Below are 19119 nucleotides of genomic sequence, written 5' to 3'. Positions count from 1 at the left end.
TTGTTTAATCATTCCAATTTTCTCCGAAAAAGGACGAATACATTTTTCCTTTTTCATTTTGGTACGTGCTTAATGGTATCGCAGTAGAATTAGATCTCGGAAACTTGAAGAATTATCAAACGAACGATCTTGGCGAAGTCGCAGACTTTCGTTGAAGAACTCGACGTAACTCTGAGCAAAAGCGCGATGGTAGAAGAGGGTTGAAAAAGGGGGAAACAAAGGGGAAGAGAGAGAGAGAGGACTGTCGGGGTGGGGATTAGAGTCGCTCTGCCAAAAGTCTCTGAATCTTGCGGGCTATGCCGGCCGACCCTCGGCCGCAGAAGTTAGATTTATACCGCGAAACCCTTGGAATTACCGAATTGAGGATTTATACTTCTCCTTTTTTTCTGGCTTCTATTCGCGTCCAGGGTGAGCTTTCCGCTATTGCTAAGGGTTAAATGTTTGCTCTAACGATTTTATTCTAACACTAAAGTTATAACTATGTTTAATGAAAAACACATGTTTATCATTAATTCGAGAGAGAGAGTATGAAATTATTTTTAATAGTCTCGTACACACACACACACACACACACACACACTCTCTCTCTCTCTTTCTCTCTCCCTCACGTGCACGGACACTTTGTCGAAAGTTTGGAAGGTTTCGTGTAGCCAAGGCGAAATTACAGCTTAATCTCTTCTACTTGTTGTTGAGCGTAGAGGAGAAGTAAGGGTAGTAGTCCCCACGGAAGACTCGCACGAATATCGCAAGTAGAGATAGCATGCGAGTCGACTATTAGATCAATGGTGCAACCGATGAGGGAGTCATAATCGTTAAGGCTATTTCCTAGTCTGCGCGCGCGTTTCGCCTTCGAGAAAGACCGAAGAGAAATTTGGAAAGGAAAGCCAGAACGAGAGAATACGATCGCCACCTCGAGAACTCGAACGTTAATCGTGTTCTAATTACAAATTTCTCTATAGCTAGATTTTAGTTGATCGATCTACATTTTCCATCGTACACAGTTTGAAAATGGAAACTATTGCGTTACACGTAATCTGTGCATGGTGACGTTGGATCGTTGGACTAACAGACTAGCTAGGTACCTTGCTAGTTCAATATTCATCCCAGCGGAAAGCAGATAGCAAAGTGTCGCGCGTATTCCTAGAAATTGCGGCTTTGGTCTTCTCTTCAAGTTTACGGCCTGTGAAATCGCTCCAACGTCTATCGACTATCTTCCAAGTTTGACTTTGAAAAGATCCTCTGATCTAACTTTACAAATTAGAGATTTCCTGTACGTTAATGCCCCAATCTATGTCTCTGACGTTACGCGATATGAATTCGTTGGATCATTTCTGACCTCGGTAAAAGAAAAGATGGATTGAATTAAGTCAAAACGTTTAAGTTAAAAAATCACTTGGCAGGGTGACGAACAACACTACTGTCTCTCATTATCCATCCCTTCTTTGTTTCTCTCTTTCTTTTTCTTCTTGGATAACCGTTATTATTCTTGGGATCCATTGTAAAGAAAGAGAAGCAGAAGCGGTAATCGATGACGGTGAAAAGTACTCGATAACGAGAGAGAAACAATGCTTTCCGTTCTCGACATAGACCGCTGTTAAAGCATTCGACATAAGCGAAGGAAGAATCGATGTCGTCGTCGAGCGTACTTACTATTATTAAGCGGCATGAAAAAGGAAAGAATAAAGGTGGAATAAAAAGCAAGCGAAAGATGATACTGACGCGAGACAAAAAGCGTTAGAGATGGCTGGCTTAAACCGTGCGTTTTAATTAATTTTCTTGGTAACCGTGATTAACGGATTTCTATCTCGGACAGTTCGCGAGCTTTATATCTACCCTGTTCTTATTCTCTTCTCTCTAGTTGTACCGAAATTAATAATACAAGAGAGAGAGAGAGAGAGAGAGAGAGAGAGGTACGGTAAAGATTAAAGGGTTCGCAAGTTGAACGAAACAACGTCGTAAAGAAGCAAGCAAGCACGAGAGTAGGATGAAGATCCATTGATTCTCTCCGTTCCAAGGGTTTCCTAGTTTAGCTGAACGTTCGCGTTTAATCTCTCCGTTAACCGTAAAATTATTCGTCATGGACGAACACCCTCTAAACACATTAACTCCTTGGCAAGAAGCAAAAGCTCGTCGTCGTCGTTGTCGTCGTCGTCGTCGTCGTCGTTGGTCCGAACGCGCTTTTTCTTTATTTCTCTCTCTTTGTTTTATTCAGTCTGTCACCCTCGTACCTTCTTGCTGGTATATATGGCTTCCTCCACGTTAGCTCACGCGTTTCCTCGTCCGCAGGAAACGTTTACGAGCAATTCACGACGACCATGTTCCAAGAGACCTTAAAGTTCAGCACGCACGTAAGCGTTGTGCTCATCGAAGCGTTGTTAAAAGGGTGCGCACCCCGAGACTCGAGGAAACGGTGACTCCAATTGCGAGTATCCAATGATGACGCACCTAACTTATATCCCTTTTTAAGCTCGAGACTCTAAGCGAAATTACGTTTGCGTTAACCGCGTAGAAACTATTTTTAACGTTAAATACTGGTATAGTTTGAGAGATTAATAACGATAGGTATTTCATTATCCAAACCCTGGCAACCGGAAAGTTTAAACGTGCGTTGGAAATATGAGAGAACGAGCAAAGGACTCGTAGAAAATCGAAAATCGACTAAAATGGTAGGGTTGCTTGGTGTCGGGTGGGGTAAAGGGTACTGCTGGATTAGAGTGGAACGAGCAAACCGGAAAAGCCGAGGTTGTTACGTAGGATATGTAGTAGGTACGTGTCGTGAGCTCTTCCTACGTCGGTAGTCCTAATTTATGCGCAGGCACACCTAATTAAAACGAGGTCACGAATGGTATTCGCTTTTCGAACACCTGCGTTATCCTACCAACTCGTATCATTTATTCGTCATTTTATTCTCTCGTTTTTCGGTTTAAAGTTTGAAGTTTGTTTTAGAATTTGTCAATAACTTTCTATATCTTTTTTCACTAGCTGTACCTGACATTATCATCTCACGTTCGCATTTATTTGAATATAAAAAGAAAATTGTTAGGTAAAAATATTTCTTTCATCATTGTACGCTTCTCTCTACTTGTTCTTTCATCTTCAACTTGTTATCGTTCCCACTAACTCGCGTAGTAGAAGAAGAAACGTGGGCTTAAATCAAAGTTGAAAATTAAAGGCTGCGGATTCGTTTTTACCTCGCCCGTGTTCTCTTTCTTCCTTTTTATTTAACACGCGGTGGGTGTCAAAAGTGATCGGCAGCAACTGCGAGGGAGAGGAGAAAAGATCCGAGGGTGTTAACGGGTCGGAGCTTTGAAAGGATAAGCGCGAAGACCGCGAATACGAACGAACGAACGAACGAACGAACGAACGAGCGAACGAACGAGCGAACGAACGAACCAACGAACGAGTAAGCTTGAGTGAGTTTGGGAGCTTTACTTTGACCGGATTTTAGTGTGCCGTAGAAGGATTTGCGAGGGCGCGTAAACTTTAAAGGTATGCCGTGCTCTCTACTCTCTCTCTCTCTCTCTTCAATCCATAGGAACGCGCTATATCTTTTGGCGCGCGTGCGTTTCACCCTAGCTTTTCCATGGGCGCGAAACGAACGTTATCCTCAAGGTGTCTGTGTGTATATTGGTGGATGTGTGTGTAATTAATTTCCAAGCGAGGGTGCTTCCGAGAAGCAGCAGCACCAGCAGCAACAGCAACAGCACCAGCAGTAGTAGTAGGAGTAACTGGTTCTTTGAAATGGTGTACGTAAAACGAGCTAACGAATGCCGATGTCGCGTTTTGATTATTTTTTGTCGCGCTAGAAATTCTTGGATAAATTTCATCGAAAATTGTGGTACGCGTTTCTCTAAGAAGAAAAGGATTAAACCTCACAGACGGATTATTAGATAAAGATGTAGAACGAAGCGAACGAAATAGATGAGATGAGATGAGATGGGATGTGAAAGTTGAAAAGAGAGAGAGAGGGAGGAAACATGAAGAGAGATAAAAGCACGGCTCAAGTTCGATCGGCAAACTGCAAAGTGTAGGTAACGCCGTCGTGGGAAAGATAGAGCACGTGCGATGCGCTAACGAGATACAGTCATTAGACGTATTTACTTTACGAGGGTGGTGCGAAGCTTTCGGAGCGTGCCAGGACAGAGAGAGAAAGAGAGACAGAGTGAGAGAAAGAGAAAGAAGGGAGAGGGGTTAGAGTGGCCCTGATGGGCAAAAATTCAATAGACCTCCACGTGATAGAACACGGCTCGCTCTGCTACTGTTAAACGTTTCTCAACCCATCTAATGCTTCGCCGCTTATAACGGGACTAGAAGACGAAGGAAGAAAGTGCTAGGAGATCGGATAGCTAGATATATATTATACAAGTTTTATAACCGGGAGCATCTCTCATCATTCTCTTCTTCTTTTTTTTTTTCTTTTTCCACCACTTTTCTTTATCAAACTTCTCCCCAAATGTGCCGTTTTCCCCCATATACCTCGAACGTGCTATTGTCTCTGACGTAGAATGAGACGCGTCAACTCGTTTAACGCGTTAACTGTCACCAATATTTTACATGTTTTGTACAGATGACTCTTATTGCCTCGTTGGAGAAACAAACGACGGCCACGGGTGATAGGTTTGAAAACTTTTAGCAGGGTTGCACTGAGAAGTCAACGTTTTCAATTAAAATTAGGAAGAAGTCTTTATTTGATGTTAATCAATTCTTAATAAATATTTGTCTTTTATATACGACTATATTTGATATTTTTTTGTCGTAAAAATTTTCATTGGATCGTAACTCGTTGAACGATTTTATTTTAAAGCGATTTAATAAAAAAACCATGGATGGAATCATTTTCTTTCCGAGAAAAATTTGAACTTAGGAGAACGAGACGTTATTTCCTGTTGAAGAACATAGAAAGTATAACTACTACTAGTGTTAGCTAGCCATCGTTGTCACGTTCGAGTAAACGTTAAGAACTACTTTCGCTCGATTTCATCGGTATAGCCGACGTGCTGTCTGGGAAAAGTTTCAAACCGATGAGGCTCGAGAGAAGATAGCGTAGAGGAGAAAACGACTAGAGAAAGAGATAAATGAGAGAAGGAAAGCGGAAATAAAACACGTCTCGAGTATGACTCGATTTCGATTTCCTAAGAGAGAAAGAGAGAGAGTGAGAGAGAGAGAGTGAGAGAGAGAGAGAGGGAAAGAGAGAGAGGGAAAGAAGAACCCTTGCAGTAACATCCGGAAGTTATTCTAAGCGATTTTGTTGGCTTTAAAAAGGCGAGTTAAAGTAATTTTCTATTTTATAGGCTGACGCGAAAAACTTTTCTGATCGCTTTTTCTCGAGAACGTTAGAGAGAGATAGGAAAAAATAGAAAGAGAACACCGAGGTTAAAAAACGAACTTTCCATTCGTTTGATTTTTTTCCTTGGGTACTTTGCAGTTTCGCTCCTTTGACGAGCACATAACCGCGTAATCGTGAGTGAGTAATTTCTGAAGGAAAGAAATAAAAAAAAGAAAGAAAAAAGGGGAAAGAAAAATCTTTCGACGACTCGCAGAATATCGTAGAAGAGCAAGCGCGGAACTTGTTGCTGCTGGTGGTGGTGGTGCTGGTGGAACTCGTGGTGGAACTGGTGGTGGTGGTGGTGGTGCTGCTGCTGCTAGCAGCAGCCGAGTTCCGCAATATACCGAAGGAATTCGATGGTTTATTGGCTTTCCCTTGGACGTGGTGGAACAACAAACGGAAAAGGAAGAAAAGAGAAGGAACGAATGGAAAAGGACGAGGAGAGAAATAAAACGGGGAGGAAAGAAAAGGATAGGAAAGGGAGAGTAAAGTCGGTAACTATAGACCGCGGCGTCTGCTTGTTTATGGGAGTGCCGATGCGCACCATCTGCTGAAAAAGACTTGTTGTTCTAAATGTGAACACCCAGCGTGGACCAGCGGTGTGTACGGACCAGTTGGCACAACGAAATCGTCGATCGTATCTCACTTCATTCTTACGTTCCACTCTGAAGAAGAAGAAGAAGGAGGTATATTCCTTCCTTCTTATTTCTTTATTTTTTCCCCTCACCTCTCTCATTCTCGATTGTAAATGAGTCAACTATATATTTTTATAGGAATGATTCATTTCGTATATAGGAATTGTTTTTTCCTTTTTTATTTTTCTTTTCTTTTTGTTTTTTCCTTTTTTTTTTTTTTTGTAAACGTCCAACAGGTGTTCTCCGAGCGTTAAAGTAAGACCGATAATCTTATTCGAGAACAAAGAGCGAACGGTAAGAAAATGAAAGTAAAGAAGCATAATGCGATTTTTGTTACGACTCGTAGACTATCTCACTTGTAAGTCTTGCATGGTTGACAAGATCCTATAAGTTATGTAACACGATGAAGTAGGATTTACAAGTAGCGATGAAATCGGCGTCGTTCGTAGGGAAACAGTCGATCGGTGGTCCTGTCGGAAGCCGTAGTAGTAATTAAGCGCATTACGGTGTACGGTGTCGTGTCAAAAGAAGCATCGTAGGACCGAATACAAAGAATGAACTGTTGATGTACTCAACGGACACGTTTCGAGGAATGATAAAGAAACAAATTGTATCGTCGAATGAATTCAGTTCAGCAATGTACATCGCTAAACGTAGCTGTTGGGACGGAATTGGTAATAAGATAATAGCTGGTGGACGAGAAGAGAGAAGGACGTGTCTAGGATAGGAGAAGCGAAAGAAGACTATAGTCGTCAGTCGAGGGCTGGAATGTTGAGAAGGACAAGTGCCAGGGTGGTGCCACGCGCCTCCACGATCTTCACCCTGTTCGGAGGAAACAAAGAAGCCTCGAAACAGCAGGCTCGGCCAGAAAGGAGTTTCAACCAACCGCCTCCGTGCACAATGGCACAGTTAGGGTTACAAGCTTCTTGACGAGTTGCCAAGTCGCGTCGTTGACGGCGGCTTGGATTCTCCTTTGTCGTCGCCAGCGAGACGTCGTTCTCGCCGTCGTTGTCCTCGTCCTCGTCCTCATCCTCATCCTCGTCAGGACCTATCGTTCGTCGGCTTCGGCGTCGGCTTCGGCGTCGCTGGCACAAAGCTTAAGGCTTCTGTCCGCCCGACGAAATCTCTCTTCTCGACGTTTGATCCCCTTCTACCGAATTGAAACAGTGCCAATGAACCTGACGAGGTGCACCGCCTACCAATCTTTTCCAAAGAAAGAAGAAATCGTTGTTTTTGTCGATACTTACCGACCTTTCTTTTCCTTCCTTATTTCTTCTCGTTGGTGGAAATTGATCGAAACGCTGGCCCTTGTCTTTTATTTCTTTTTTTTTTCTTTTTAGCGCAATAACGAGACAAATTGAACCGAAACAAAAATTGTAGCTTGATACCAATCCGAAATCTAACTGGACGATTATTTCGTGTATGATAGATATATGTATGCGTGTGTTCTATCCTCAGCTTGTTGAGATATCGTTTTCGAGTTAAAAAGAAAATTCCAAAGTTTACTTGCGCACGAAGCATCCCAAATATACAAAAGATATATGTACATGGGGAAAGAAAGAAGGTCGAAGAAAGGATGGAAAAAGGAAGAAGTAGAGAAAGGTAGTGAGCTTGTGAGAGAATATATACTCGGAAATATATATGTAGGTACACGTTAGAGGGATTCGCGTTGCGAAAGTATAGCTGCGGACAAATGTCGGGGATAGAAGTCGGAGTTTTCGGCAAGCTGCGCACGTAGGCTCGAGGGGATAGAGACGTTCCCTAGGATGGCAATGATCACCACCCGGTGACTCTGGCAGCCATTAACGGACACATGTCTCTATCTGGACTTTGCATTGGAGGTGTGAGATTTATCGTCTTAGATGGGCTTCTAGAGGAAGATCAACGAGAACGATTTTTCACGACTAACTGTTAAAGAGAAAATGATAGATCCCCAAAGGTTTAATCTTTATTTAAATGATTACCTATGAATTAAAGAGGACTTAAAATGTAACGTAAAAATACAAAAAATTTTTCGGTATAAAAAAGATTATGATAAATAAATTTCATTATAACGTATTACCGACAATCGGATGGAAAAATAAGAGTCCATTTTTACACGACAATCCCAACGCAGCACCGTTCCATTTTCTTCCTCGATCGATCGCGACAATTAGGAACGGAACGGAATGGAATGGAATGGAATGGAATGTGACGGCACTTTCCCGGTTGCGAACTTATTGTTATCGCGGCCCGGAGACGGTAGAGTCGGTATTTTAATGTTATGCTCTTTGCGAGTGTAACGAAGAGAGAGGTGGGTGATCTGAGGAAGGTTGAAAGAGGGAGAGAGGAAACGAGAGAGTCGATTCATTTTCACGAGTAGCGAAGGCCCGCAGTGGTTTGTCAATGGCTCTCGATAGCGGCGTCGGCGCTCGGCTGTTCCGGTCATTAAAACTTGATCCATCGAACTATTTGTTCGTCCGTACACGCTGCAATCCCGAAAGTCTCGTTTTTCACGATATCGCTTGGCACTCCCGACGTCAGGGGCCACCCCCTCGTTCACATTTTTTATGCGCCTGGCCATACATCATCGTAACGGCGAAAGCAAAGCGCGTCAGATAATTCACGGGCACTCAAGCGCTGCCTGCCCGTTAGGCTTGACAAAAATTCAGGATATATATCTTTTAATCGTACGGTATATGCTACTACGCGGGTTTGGGCTCGTGCTGTGCTGCTGCTGCTACTGCAATGACGCGACGAGAGGGTAGACCGGCCCTTGAATCGATTTTCTCTCTTTTTTTTTCCTCTCTCATTCCATAATTTTTATTTTCTTTTTTTTTTTTTTTTTTTTTTTTTTTTTTGGCTAGGCTCGTTATAACCAGAAAGCATAAGCGACGAATATCGAGAGCACAAAAGTATGCGAGAAAGAGAATGAACGTACCTACCACCTATTCGTTTGACTTCAATTCTACGTAAGCATCACACATCGATATATCTGATTTGTGTGTTGAGGCTGGGGGAGGAGAGGGAATGTTTTAAAGTCATAGAAAATGACAATACGTGGGAGATATATAGTAGCAGCTAGCTGTTGTATTCATATCGATTGGCCGTCGTCTCTTAAGAAATATTCGTGTGCGACGAGAGATATCTATAAGAGACATCGCCTAACAATAACTACTATTGAATTTCTGACGCACGTGCCGAGTCAAAATGGGTTCTCCCAGAATATCTCTCTTTGTCGATCCTCCTACACATGCTCGATAACGTTGCGGAGCTTTTATTGTCATGCAAAAGTGCGAGCTTATGCTCGATGTGGAGCAATTCGGCAGTCGGTTGGACACAATACGCCGGATAGTCGGTGCGCGATACAAAATATGCAAATTCGCGGGACGTCGGCTGCCGGTGGTCCACGACAAAAACAATAAACGACGAGCGATTGCATGTGTTCATACATCGATGGATCCATAAAAATAGCCGCGCGAACACGCTCGCCCCATCGACGACGAACACCCCTCCCTCCCTCCCTCCCACCCTCTAACGATAAAAAGACTGCACACAGAGAGAGAGAGAGAAAGCTGAGAGATTGCTATTGCGAAACACCTTGTGTGAGTACTATCATTATTTAGCGACGTCCGTGTTCTCTTGTTCTCTGTTATATTTTCTACGGATTAGTAACTAACGAATTTACGGTGCCGAAGTAATACTCTTTTCTTTCTTTTATGAAAACGGTCAAAGAGCGAACAATGAAACTTGGAAAAGTTGTTCAGCCGTTTTCTACGAAAATAATCAAATAATCGTTATAATGGTTTTTCCTTCTTTTTTTTTTTAATTATTTCTTTTTTCGACCTCACGGTAAAGTTCAGGATCTATGGAAAGCTTACTTTTGTTGGTCATGGTACTTTGTTTGGGCTACGGTTTTGAAAAGTGCGCCGCCGGAGGCACGCTTCCTACAGTTCTCACACTCCGGTCTAACACGTACTAACTGTTCACGCCTCTCTGCGAGTGTTCCGGCAGGGCCAGTGTTTCTAAAACTTTTCTTTCAACTGCCCGCTTCTCTCTCTCTCTCTTTTTTTACACCATTACTAGTAAAACGAGCTCGAGTAAAATTTCTGTGATAGATCTTACGATGAAATACATTTGGTTGAATTTTTGTTGACCCACTCCAAGTGAAATTTTAAATTGAAATTTTGTTATAGAAATAATAAATCATACGTCAGGTGGTATATCCTCGATCCTCGAAGTATACATACAATGTCTCGCGTGTTCTTCTCGAATCGGGAACATTGCGGAGGACTTTGGGTTAGGGGTATGAACTCGTGGAAGTTGAACAGTTCAGTTGTAAAGAGCAAATAATAATAGCCGAGTTCCTCCGACTCCGTTTTAGTTTCTTGACTCTCGAAGGTAATCTCGCTTCGGTCGCATGTTTTCCCTAGCCTGGAAATTGTTTCTTCCAAAGTGTAGTGCCTGCTGCGATGATTTTGTTTACTTTCCTACTCTCGGACAAAAAATAACAGTGGGAACTGCGGTTAAAGAACTTTTCTTGTCTATCTTATTTATTTTTCTTTCGGACCCTTTACTTTTACCCTCCGATGAAGAAATATCGATTTAATCGAGCTCGAGTCTTTCTTTTTATTGGATAACTTTTTTATTCACCGTCTGGGCACGAAGTCTTAATGTAAAAATATTAGATGGTTGTTTTGAAGTATCAAACGTAAAAGGTATTTTACGTTGAACGAGAGAACTTCATTGAACTAGAAATTTAAGATCGAACGATTGGGGATATATGAAATAATAAAAATGGCTGAGATCGAGATGTGGAAGAAAAAGAAGCGGGAGGAGGAGTCGAGAGAAAATAGAGAATGGGAATTGGCGAAGCGTCCCGCAGGGTGGCGGGTTAATAGTGGTTGGTTTGACGCGTTCGTTCCTCAGGCATTTTCGCTCGTCTTTGGCCATTTGCTATCGCGTCGCTTGTAAATATGAGCGGTCCTTCTTTCGGACAGAGAGCAATAGCTCTAACAACGTCGTACGAACCTGGAGAACCATTTCCAAGGCACCACTTTCCTCAGCCCGAGGGACGTTTTCGCCTTTCTTAGAGCGGCTTTCTCAGCACCAGTCGAGCTCTGTAAAAGCTTCAAGTAAAGTAACTGTCGGAGAGTTAGGGAAAAAGGTCAAAGTAGTAGACGCGACCAGACGAAACGAAACGAGCAAAAGAAGAAGAAGAAGAAGAAGGAGAAGAAGGAGAAGAAGAAGAAAATGATAGTATAAGGTGGACAAGATGGGAGAAGTAAAGAAAAGACGAAAGTGGGCTTCACCTAGGGCCAATCAACGTCAATGGCATAGAGCCATCGTTCTAGACATTTTACGTGCTGTCATAAAAGATCCTTGTTACGATGGGACGAAAGAGCAAAATGACGGATCATAAGAAGTTTCCTTCTTTCGGTTGGTGGTAGGCTCTGACCTAGCATTTCCCACTTTTGGGGTTTCTCTTTTTCGGTTAGGAGAAAAACAGAATTTACGTAGGTTAAAGTATCCCCGGCTTCTTCCATCATGAAATTTAATTAATCATCGGATATTGTGCTCCGAGAGAACTCGACTTGGTTTCTGCCTGCCACTGACGTTTCAAATCATTTATAAATCGTTTTGACGAACCAGAGATTCTCATCTTTTTTTACAATAGATAATGCTGTCTCTCTTCGTTATTATCGACAAACAAATTAATGAATTAGCTAGTTGATTATCAGAGGAGGTTGTTCTTCCGATATTCAACACGAAAGCACTCTTCTTATCGGTAGTCATGCTTCATCGAACCTTTCGTTGGGCAAAGTTGCGCCAAAGTGTCGATTTTGCTTGCGAATGCGCACGAGTACACGCACACATATACATAGATGTATATCCGCGCGTGGACACAAGAGACGATAGTAGGTGGCATTATATACGCTTTGGTGGTAGGGATTCTTTGTTCGTGTGCTGCCGCGGTATAAATTGTCGGGCTCACTTAGGTGGCCAAATTTATTCCAATCCCGTAATCCGCGCCTATTCATACAGATGCAAATCGGAGAAACGTGTGCCAAATTCGTACGCATCCTTCTGGAAACGAGATACCTCATGGGATAGGAAGGATAGCCTACATAGTTCGCTGCAGACTATGCCAGGAATGAATTAACGTGACCCTTACCCAGAGCCGAGGTGGGAGGAAGTTGCTAGTCGGGATGGAAGCACCGTAATACAACTCGTTGTCATGGTCCCTATGGAAGTCAACCTCGGGACTTTCGAACGTAATATCGCGAGTCACGCGTAATGGAGATGGTGGTGGTACTACCATTAGTGCGTACTATGGCTATTCGTAGCATAGCTATTCGTAGCATAGCTATTCGTAGCATTGCTGTTCTTTCCACTCACCGCGTATAATGGAATATCCAAATCAGATGCGTGCACCATCAGTTATGCATAAATAGATGGTTGATCGTTGATACGTAGATCCTTTGTTATATGATCAAGCGAATCTGTTACTGATAGAACGTTTATTCGGATTTAGAGGAAGCGCGCGATTCAAAGTACCGTGGCGGCCTACATTCGACGACTGCTTTGCTCGTCACTCCGTGCACCCTGCATTTGTCTCTCTCTATCTCTATTTGTCTTCGGCAGGAACGATAGTGTCTAAATCACTTGGTAGGCTTAATGCGCGTATAACACTGATGCTCTAAAGCACGTAACTCGAGAGTGCTGTTGCTAATCGTTCTTCAAATAATTCAACTTTGCCTTTAATAAAACCCAATAATCGTCCATTTGAAAATGTTCTCGTTGAAAATGTATTTTTCAATTTACTTGGTTCGTAAGATATCAAAGAAATCTTGGCCGCATTGTTGAAGTCGATGAAGCAGAATAGGATAACTCAAGCGAGTTTATCGTTCGGTGCCATGCAAACTCTTCTGGTTACGCGTACTATTCGGTTTTATGGACCGCGACTTTGCGATTGCGGAAATATCGAAGCTTTTCCTCCTTAGCCTAGGCCCTAAACTCTTCCCGTCGTCTCCTGTATCGCCAAGTTTGCTCAAAACGTTCATCGAGTGAAACGAAACTACGATAATATCGGCGCGAACCAACACAAGCTTTAACATAAATCCGTGAACATTCTTTCTTTTTTCTATCCAAAAGGACAAATTTTGTGCTTATAGTGATCAAAATGAAGGATGAACAATAGAAGAAATCATTCGATGTTCTGTTTAAGCGAGTGATTTTAAACGTTTCACGTGACGGCCTGCGTTAACGCGTTTACGACGAATGTTTCCGAGCTTTATGCAACAGTTTGGCTCGGAGCCGTCTTGCAAGAAGTAGACCACCGATCATCTTCTCGAAATAGCGTTATGTATAGCTCGCGATATCTAGATCATAGATAGTACATGTCTTCTAGGGTGAGAAACTGGCGAGTAGGAAATTTTCTCCCTCGACGGTCATAAAATTGGGGGAGGAGGGAAGAACGAAAAAAAAGGAAGAGCCAGATAGAAGCTTCGGTCTAGAGCAGGGAACGGAGAGTTTTATATTTTTTCTCAATATTTGTTTAAATTTCGTTATTCGAATATATCGTAGTGCTAACGATAAATGTCGATATATGAGAGTAATCCAAATATCAACCTTTTACAGACTGATTGGCAGATAACTGACGGGGCAGTCTGCGGTCAGTTACACATTTCTCCAATCATTTCAAACATCATATTTTCGGATGAGAATTTTGATGAAAAATGCAAACTCGTTAACAAGACTTACGCGTTCTAATGGAAAATCACTTTATCGGACTTTCGTATTGTTTGATTTCATTAGAACAATCGTTAAATCATTCTCGTTGTGATCCTTCAATTAAATTGGTTTAAATGCGATTCGATTGGTTGTTAAGTACGGGAGAACTTTTAGTTCCTAACGTTTAGAAAGCTCTATCACGTTCCTCAAGTTCCGAGACGACCGTGCCGAAGATAATTCGACAACGGGGTTTGACTTTGCTAGAAAGAAAAAGAAAGAGGAACACGGAGAAGAGGGTTTCTCGTTTACGTGACTTGTGTCACTTGGAGAAACTTTGTTTTCACATTATTGGGGAACAAGAAGAGGAACAAGAAAGTTATCTTTCTTTACGTGTTATTTAAGAAAATGTATGTTTTTTCTTTCACGTTTTGCGAGCTTTTCGATCAGTTTAAAAAATGTCTTTAAAAAATGACGAATCTTTAGAGCAGACGTTCCTTTCTCATTTCCTCCAATCGTTGTTGAAATAGAAAACGAAAGAGAGAAAGAAGGAACTAGTTTCCCGTTTTCCTAGGGTATTTCGACAACAGACCCGAGTAATACGAGGAGAGAGGAACGCGTGGAAGACGTGAATGTGGCTGGAAAAACAACGTGCATGGAGTAAACGAAAAGGGCTGTAATAGAAATTCTAAAGTGATTTTTTTTTTCTTTCTTTAATAAATACTCTGAAGAGAGAACCTGGCTAGGTTGAAGGTAGGAATGTAGACCCTCGACAGGGTCGCATCCCTGTCGGCATCGAGTTTTAACCGAGAAACGTACGAACGAAGTGGACTCGAAGAGGAACCTAGGTAGATACACAGGCATCGGTTCTGTGGAAGAAGAGAAGAGAAGAGAGAAGGGTGGTGAGGAGAGGAGAAGAGAGGAGAGAGGACAGAGGCTTTGGGACAACGACGTTGAAAAGAGGGAGAGAGAGATCTCGTTGTATCGATCGGCGTCATAAAATCCATTTTATGACTTGGACGCTGTCCAGTGACTGGTGTATTAGCCGTCGCATTGCCTCGCAAATAAAACGCTCTTCTACTCTTGAACCCCCTTTAACCACCTCGCTCGGCCCTCGTCGCCGTCGGACGGTGCCATCAACTCTCGTCTGTATCTCCCGCCTCCTCCTCCTCCTCCTCCTCCTCCACCTCCTCCTCCTCCTCTCTTCTCTCTTGTCCTCCCACTTCATCTACTCCGTCTCTCTTGTTGTACGCCGGCAGGTTTATAGGCAAAAACTCGCCAACTAGTAGACGGTCTTCTTCGCAATCTTATACCCCATGCGATTATATCTTTTCTACGTACATGGGGGTAGCAGTAGGTAAAAGGGGCATATCTAGGAACTTGAAAAAAATCTATCGAATGGTCGTTTCCCGTTTTTTTTCTTTTTCATATTCCTTCTAAATATACCTTCCTCGATACGTCCAGTTCTAAGGGGGTTTGTCTATATAAAAGTCTTTTTAAGAAATAAATGCAAAACGCGCGTTTAGCAAAACGTGTTGCGGATAACTCGGGTATTTACGTTCTCGTAAAAGCGTTAAGGTTCGTGCAATATTTTCGCTCATTTAACTCTCGAGTCGGTCATTGTTTAACGAAAGTAGGAGGAATTCTTTGTTTTAGGTAAAGTAAGTGCAACTTCAATGGATATTTTAAACAACGCCGGTAAGAGATTTCTCTTCTTCGTATTTTACGTAGAAAGTAGTAAGCACTGCCGGAAATATCTCGATTATGTATACAAGAGTTATTTTCTACCTTGCCGAGTCTCCCCGCCTCCCCCCTACTCCTTCTCCACTTTCTCTCCTCTTTTTCTTATTCGCTTTAGGGAAAAGACAATTAATGGATAGACTCAATACGCAAAATTAGGAGGCGTACGCTTCCGAGAGGAATAAAGATAGGGTAAACGGGTGGACTTTTCGCAAATTGGTTTCGCGTGTTCAAGAGGCGGGTCGGGCCTCGCTCGTACATCGACCGGTGACCGTAGATAATTAATCCCAATTGAATTAATTAGATTCGCTCGGTGAAAATTAAGCTCCGTTCTCTTTCTCTCTTTCTCTCTCCCTTTCCTTCTTTCGGCTGGTATACGTGCAGGATATATATTCAAGCTTTTGTCACGAACTCGAAGCCTTAGTCTTGAGAATTCGTCTAACTGAAATTGTATTCTTCCAGTCTTCATTTCCCTCCAATTTATCCTGACTTTTTATTTGTTACATTTTCCCTTCTCTTTACACTCTTTCTCATTTGTTTGATTTTAATTTATATATATATTGTATATGTATTTTTACGCGCGTGTCCAGAAAATTGTCTGGTACTCCGGCTATGAAATATCGTAAAATAATCTTGAACACGTTAACGCTTTTTTTCCCTCCCTTTTTTTCGTTTTTTTTTTTCTTTTTTGCGAAACAGCGATCCTCGCTCGATAGCAATTCCTCGCGACGATTTTTCAAGCACGTTCGTGCATTATATTTTATTGCGCCTTTTAACCAATATATCTCAACCACTTGGGAGTCGATGTGGCGTGCGACGCGCGTGACGTCCTGGAAGATAACGCTTCGTCCTTTTCTTTCTTTTGTCTTTCTTCCGTTTTCTACTATCTCTATTTTCCTTTTTCCTTCTTTTTCTACCATTGACTCCCTCTTTTTTCCTTCCTTCTCAACTATATCATGTATACACAAAGAGACTCATCTCTTTCCCTTTCTCTCTCTCTCTCTCTCTCTCTCTCTTATATATATTTTTATTTTTTTATTTTTAATCTTAACTTTTCTATGCGAAAGATTTTTTGCTTCCTGTTAGACCAGCACCGTGTCTCGTCTTAGATAACTGTCCGGGAATATTATAAATTTTCAAAACAGTACACTGGCCAGATAAGAACGGAATCTAAACGAGCTCACATTAACGCTACGGTACCGTCGAGTTTCTACCGAGTAGACCGAGGGTCCCCATAGTGATTGATAAGCTGATCCTTCCAGACGATAGCTAACCTTCTTGAGGGGAATGAAATTTAGGACACTCAAAGTACCACGATGTATTACTTTCGGCATACGATAGCGAACACGTCGAACTAAAACTTTCTTTTTTTTTCTTTCGCCCTCTACTCATTAGTAAAAATAAATTTCTCTAATCTTTCATTGAATTCAAATGAAGGTAGAAATAAATCTCGATAATTAAACAAATTGAAAAACGTGGTGGTGGTGGTGGTGGTGGTGTATGTTCAGAGTTAACATTTTATTCCTTCATTTCGGAGGAAAATGACCAAAAAGTCATATTGATTTCGGAAATGAACTTATTGTTCGTGTTATCGTTGGTAGTTTGCTTAGTAGATTCGATTGGAAGGAAAGACGAGAACGAGTAGTTTTGTGGAACGTTCGCAGGAAGACTCAACCTGCCATGGGAGTTAATTCGCCTGGGGTGCCAAGAGAAAGGGGGACTATGATTCGGTACGCTACGAAGTTTTCTATTCGCGACGGTATCAGCCGTTGGGAATAGGAACGTCATGCGAACTGTCCCAATGCAATTAAGATAAGCACCGGCGATGTTTATAAATGTTTCGTTGAGCGCGCGTATTACGAGCAACACGCGACCCATACAGTTGCACCTTACACTCTTACACTTACATTTTCCTATGATTTCACGAACGAAAACAGAAAGACTAGGTGGAAAGAAGTGTGGGAGGGTGCGGGGGTGCTGGAGAAGAGAATCGTGGCGCGTCTCTTCTATCCGAGAAAAAGCAAACAGTCGACGGCGTGACTACCCGCAGGCTACTGGTCCTTACAAACTTTCGGACGCCATTCTCCTTTTTGCTTTCAACCCCTCTTTTTTCCCCCTTTCTTTACCCTTTCGCGACGAACAACCTGCGTGTGGTTTAACTTCTGTCAGATTTCAAGTAATATTTTGCACAACTACAAATCATAAAAAAAAAAATAACAAATGATTTTTCTTCCTTCTGTGTAATTTTTTTTTTCTTTCTATTCCTATGGTAAAGTAATAAAAATGAATTTCTTTGCGAATTCATTTTCTAGTCAAATGTATGGGAATGATGTAACATTGAATTTGAGTTGAAAATTGCGAGGCAATTCATATGACCGGCCATGGTAGGGTTTCGTGTTAAGGTAGACGTACGATTTGGTATTGCATGAAAAATTATGAGACCGTCTCTGGGGTCGGCTTCCACTATCATCGTCGTCGTTGTCGTTGTCGTCTTCGTCGTCGGTGGTAGTATCATCGTTCTCTCCTTATCCTACCCCTTCCATTTGTGCTTGCTCGCCTCATCGACGTAACTCCTTGCTAAGAAACTGCTGCCGGCATGACTCTGGCTGGCATCCTCGTGAAATTGCGTCTTCGAAGCCTCGCCCTGAGATTAAAACGTCTCGGATTTCACGAGGCGGAACATGGAACGACTACGACGACGACGACGACGACGACGACGAAGAAGGCAAGCGATTTAAATTTCACACGCTAGAACGACGCGACGGTGAACGTGACGGAAACGGATGCTTGACTTTCTCCCAGCTATGGGTTATTCGCAATTTTTCTTTCCGATACGATCGAACCTTACTACTTTTTCCATTTTCTTTTCTTATCGTGTTCTCCTTCTACGATAAGCTTTCTTCTTTTATTCTAGCCTTCTTTCCATATCCAATTGTTTGACCTGATCCACTTTAATTTAGGATACAAGTATTTTTATATCTAATGAAAATATCCGAAGTTCTGCTAGCGCGCACAGGTTTTTTATTATTTCATTTTATTAATTGTAACACGCGCTGATTTTTAAATACATTCATCAATTTTTGAAGGAACGCTTCTCAAATATCAACGCTTATTTCATTAATAAATCATTCCCTTCGTGTTTGCTGATCATTTTTTCAATCACCCCGTCAAATATGCCACTTTTTTCTCTATTCTTTTTGGCCGTTTATTTCTACGAAAGTTACTGAATAATTAGATAAGAGGAATGAGTAAGTCGTTCGTGATAATGTTACACAAAACGTCTCGCACGTTTCTCGTTCATCGTAAGAGAGAGAGAGAGAGAGAGAGAGAGAGAAACTTGTCCAAGTGCACCCACGAGTCTTGTACAGCGCGTGCTTGCTTACATCCATCTCAGTGCGTTGAGATAGCGAAATGGCGATCAGATAGGATGGAGAGGCCCTTTGAATAAATCCTCAGACCGATAGGGAGGCGGTCCCAAGGGGTTTGCTCGACAATGCGATAGCCGATAATGGTCTGGTTCAAGCGCCGTCCAATTCTGAGGTTAATTACCATCGTTTTAACCCGTTGTCGTTTTCCTCCTCGTATCGGAACCGAATTCCTTCTTAAAATCGGCTAAACTTCTGCGATGAATTAATTTTATATCGATAATCAGAACGCGGCGATATTACTACTAGTTGTAGTAAAAAAGTTTTCTTACTTTAATAACGG

At 42.1% G+C, this 19119-nt stretch overlaps 1 protein-coding gene across 8 annotated transcripts in view; it reads left to right on the top strand.

Moving 5' to 3' along the window:
* LOC106785468 (CUGBP Elav-like family member 4) overlaps positions 1–19119 on the top strand; it is a 490380-nt gene that overhangs the window by 28888 nt on the left and 442373 nt on the right. For 3 of the 8 annotated variants that reach the window (XM_014745969.1, XM_014745972.1, XM_014745970.1), the window contains exon 1: positions 15333–15369. The exons of 4 other annotated variants lie outside the window; for them this stretch is intronic. In XM_014745969.1, coding sequence (XP_014601455.1) covers positions 15348–15369 — 22 coding nt within the window. In that variant the 5' untranslated portion in view covers positions 15333–15347. Of the gene's footprint in view, positions 1–15233; positions 15250–15327; positions 15370–19119 lie in introns of those variants that run through there. One more of the 8 variants, XM_014745968.1, reaches the window with a different exon arrangement.

The sequence above is a fragment of the Polistes canadensis genome, unplaced genomic scaffold (genome assembly GCF_001313835.1).
Source record: "Polistes canadensis isolate GaletaPanama2010 unplaced genomic scaffold, ASM131383v1 scaffold_51, whole genome shotgun sequence".
In the NCBI taxonomy this organism is placed as follows: Eukaryota; Metazoa; Arthropoda; class Insecta; order Hymenoptera; family Vespidae; genus Polistes; species Polistes canadensis.
Note: the sequence above shows the minus strand (reverse complement) of the source record. Positions and strands in the feature narration are given on the sequence as shown.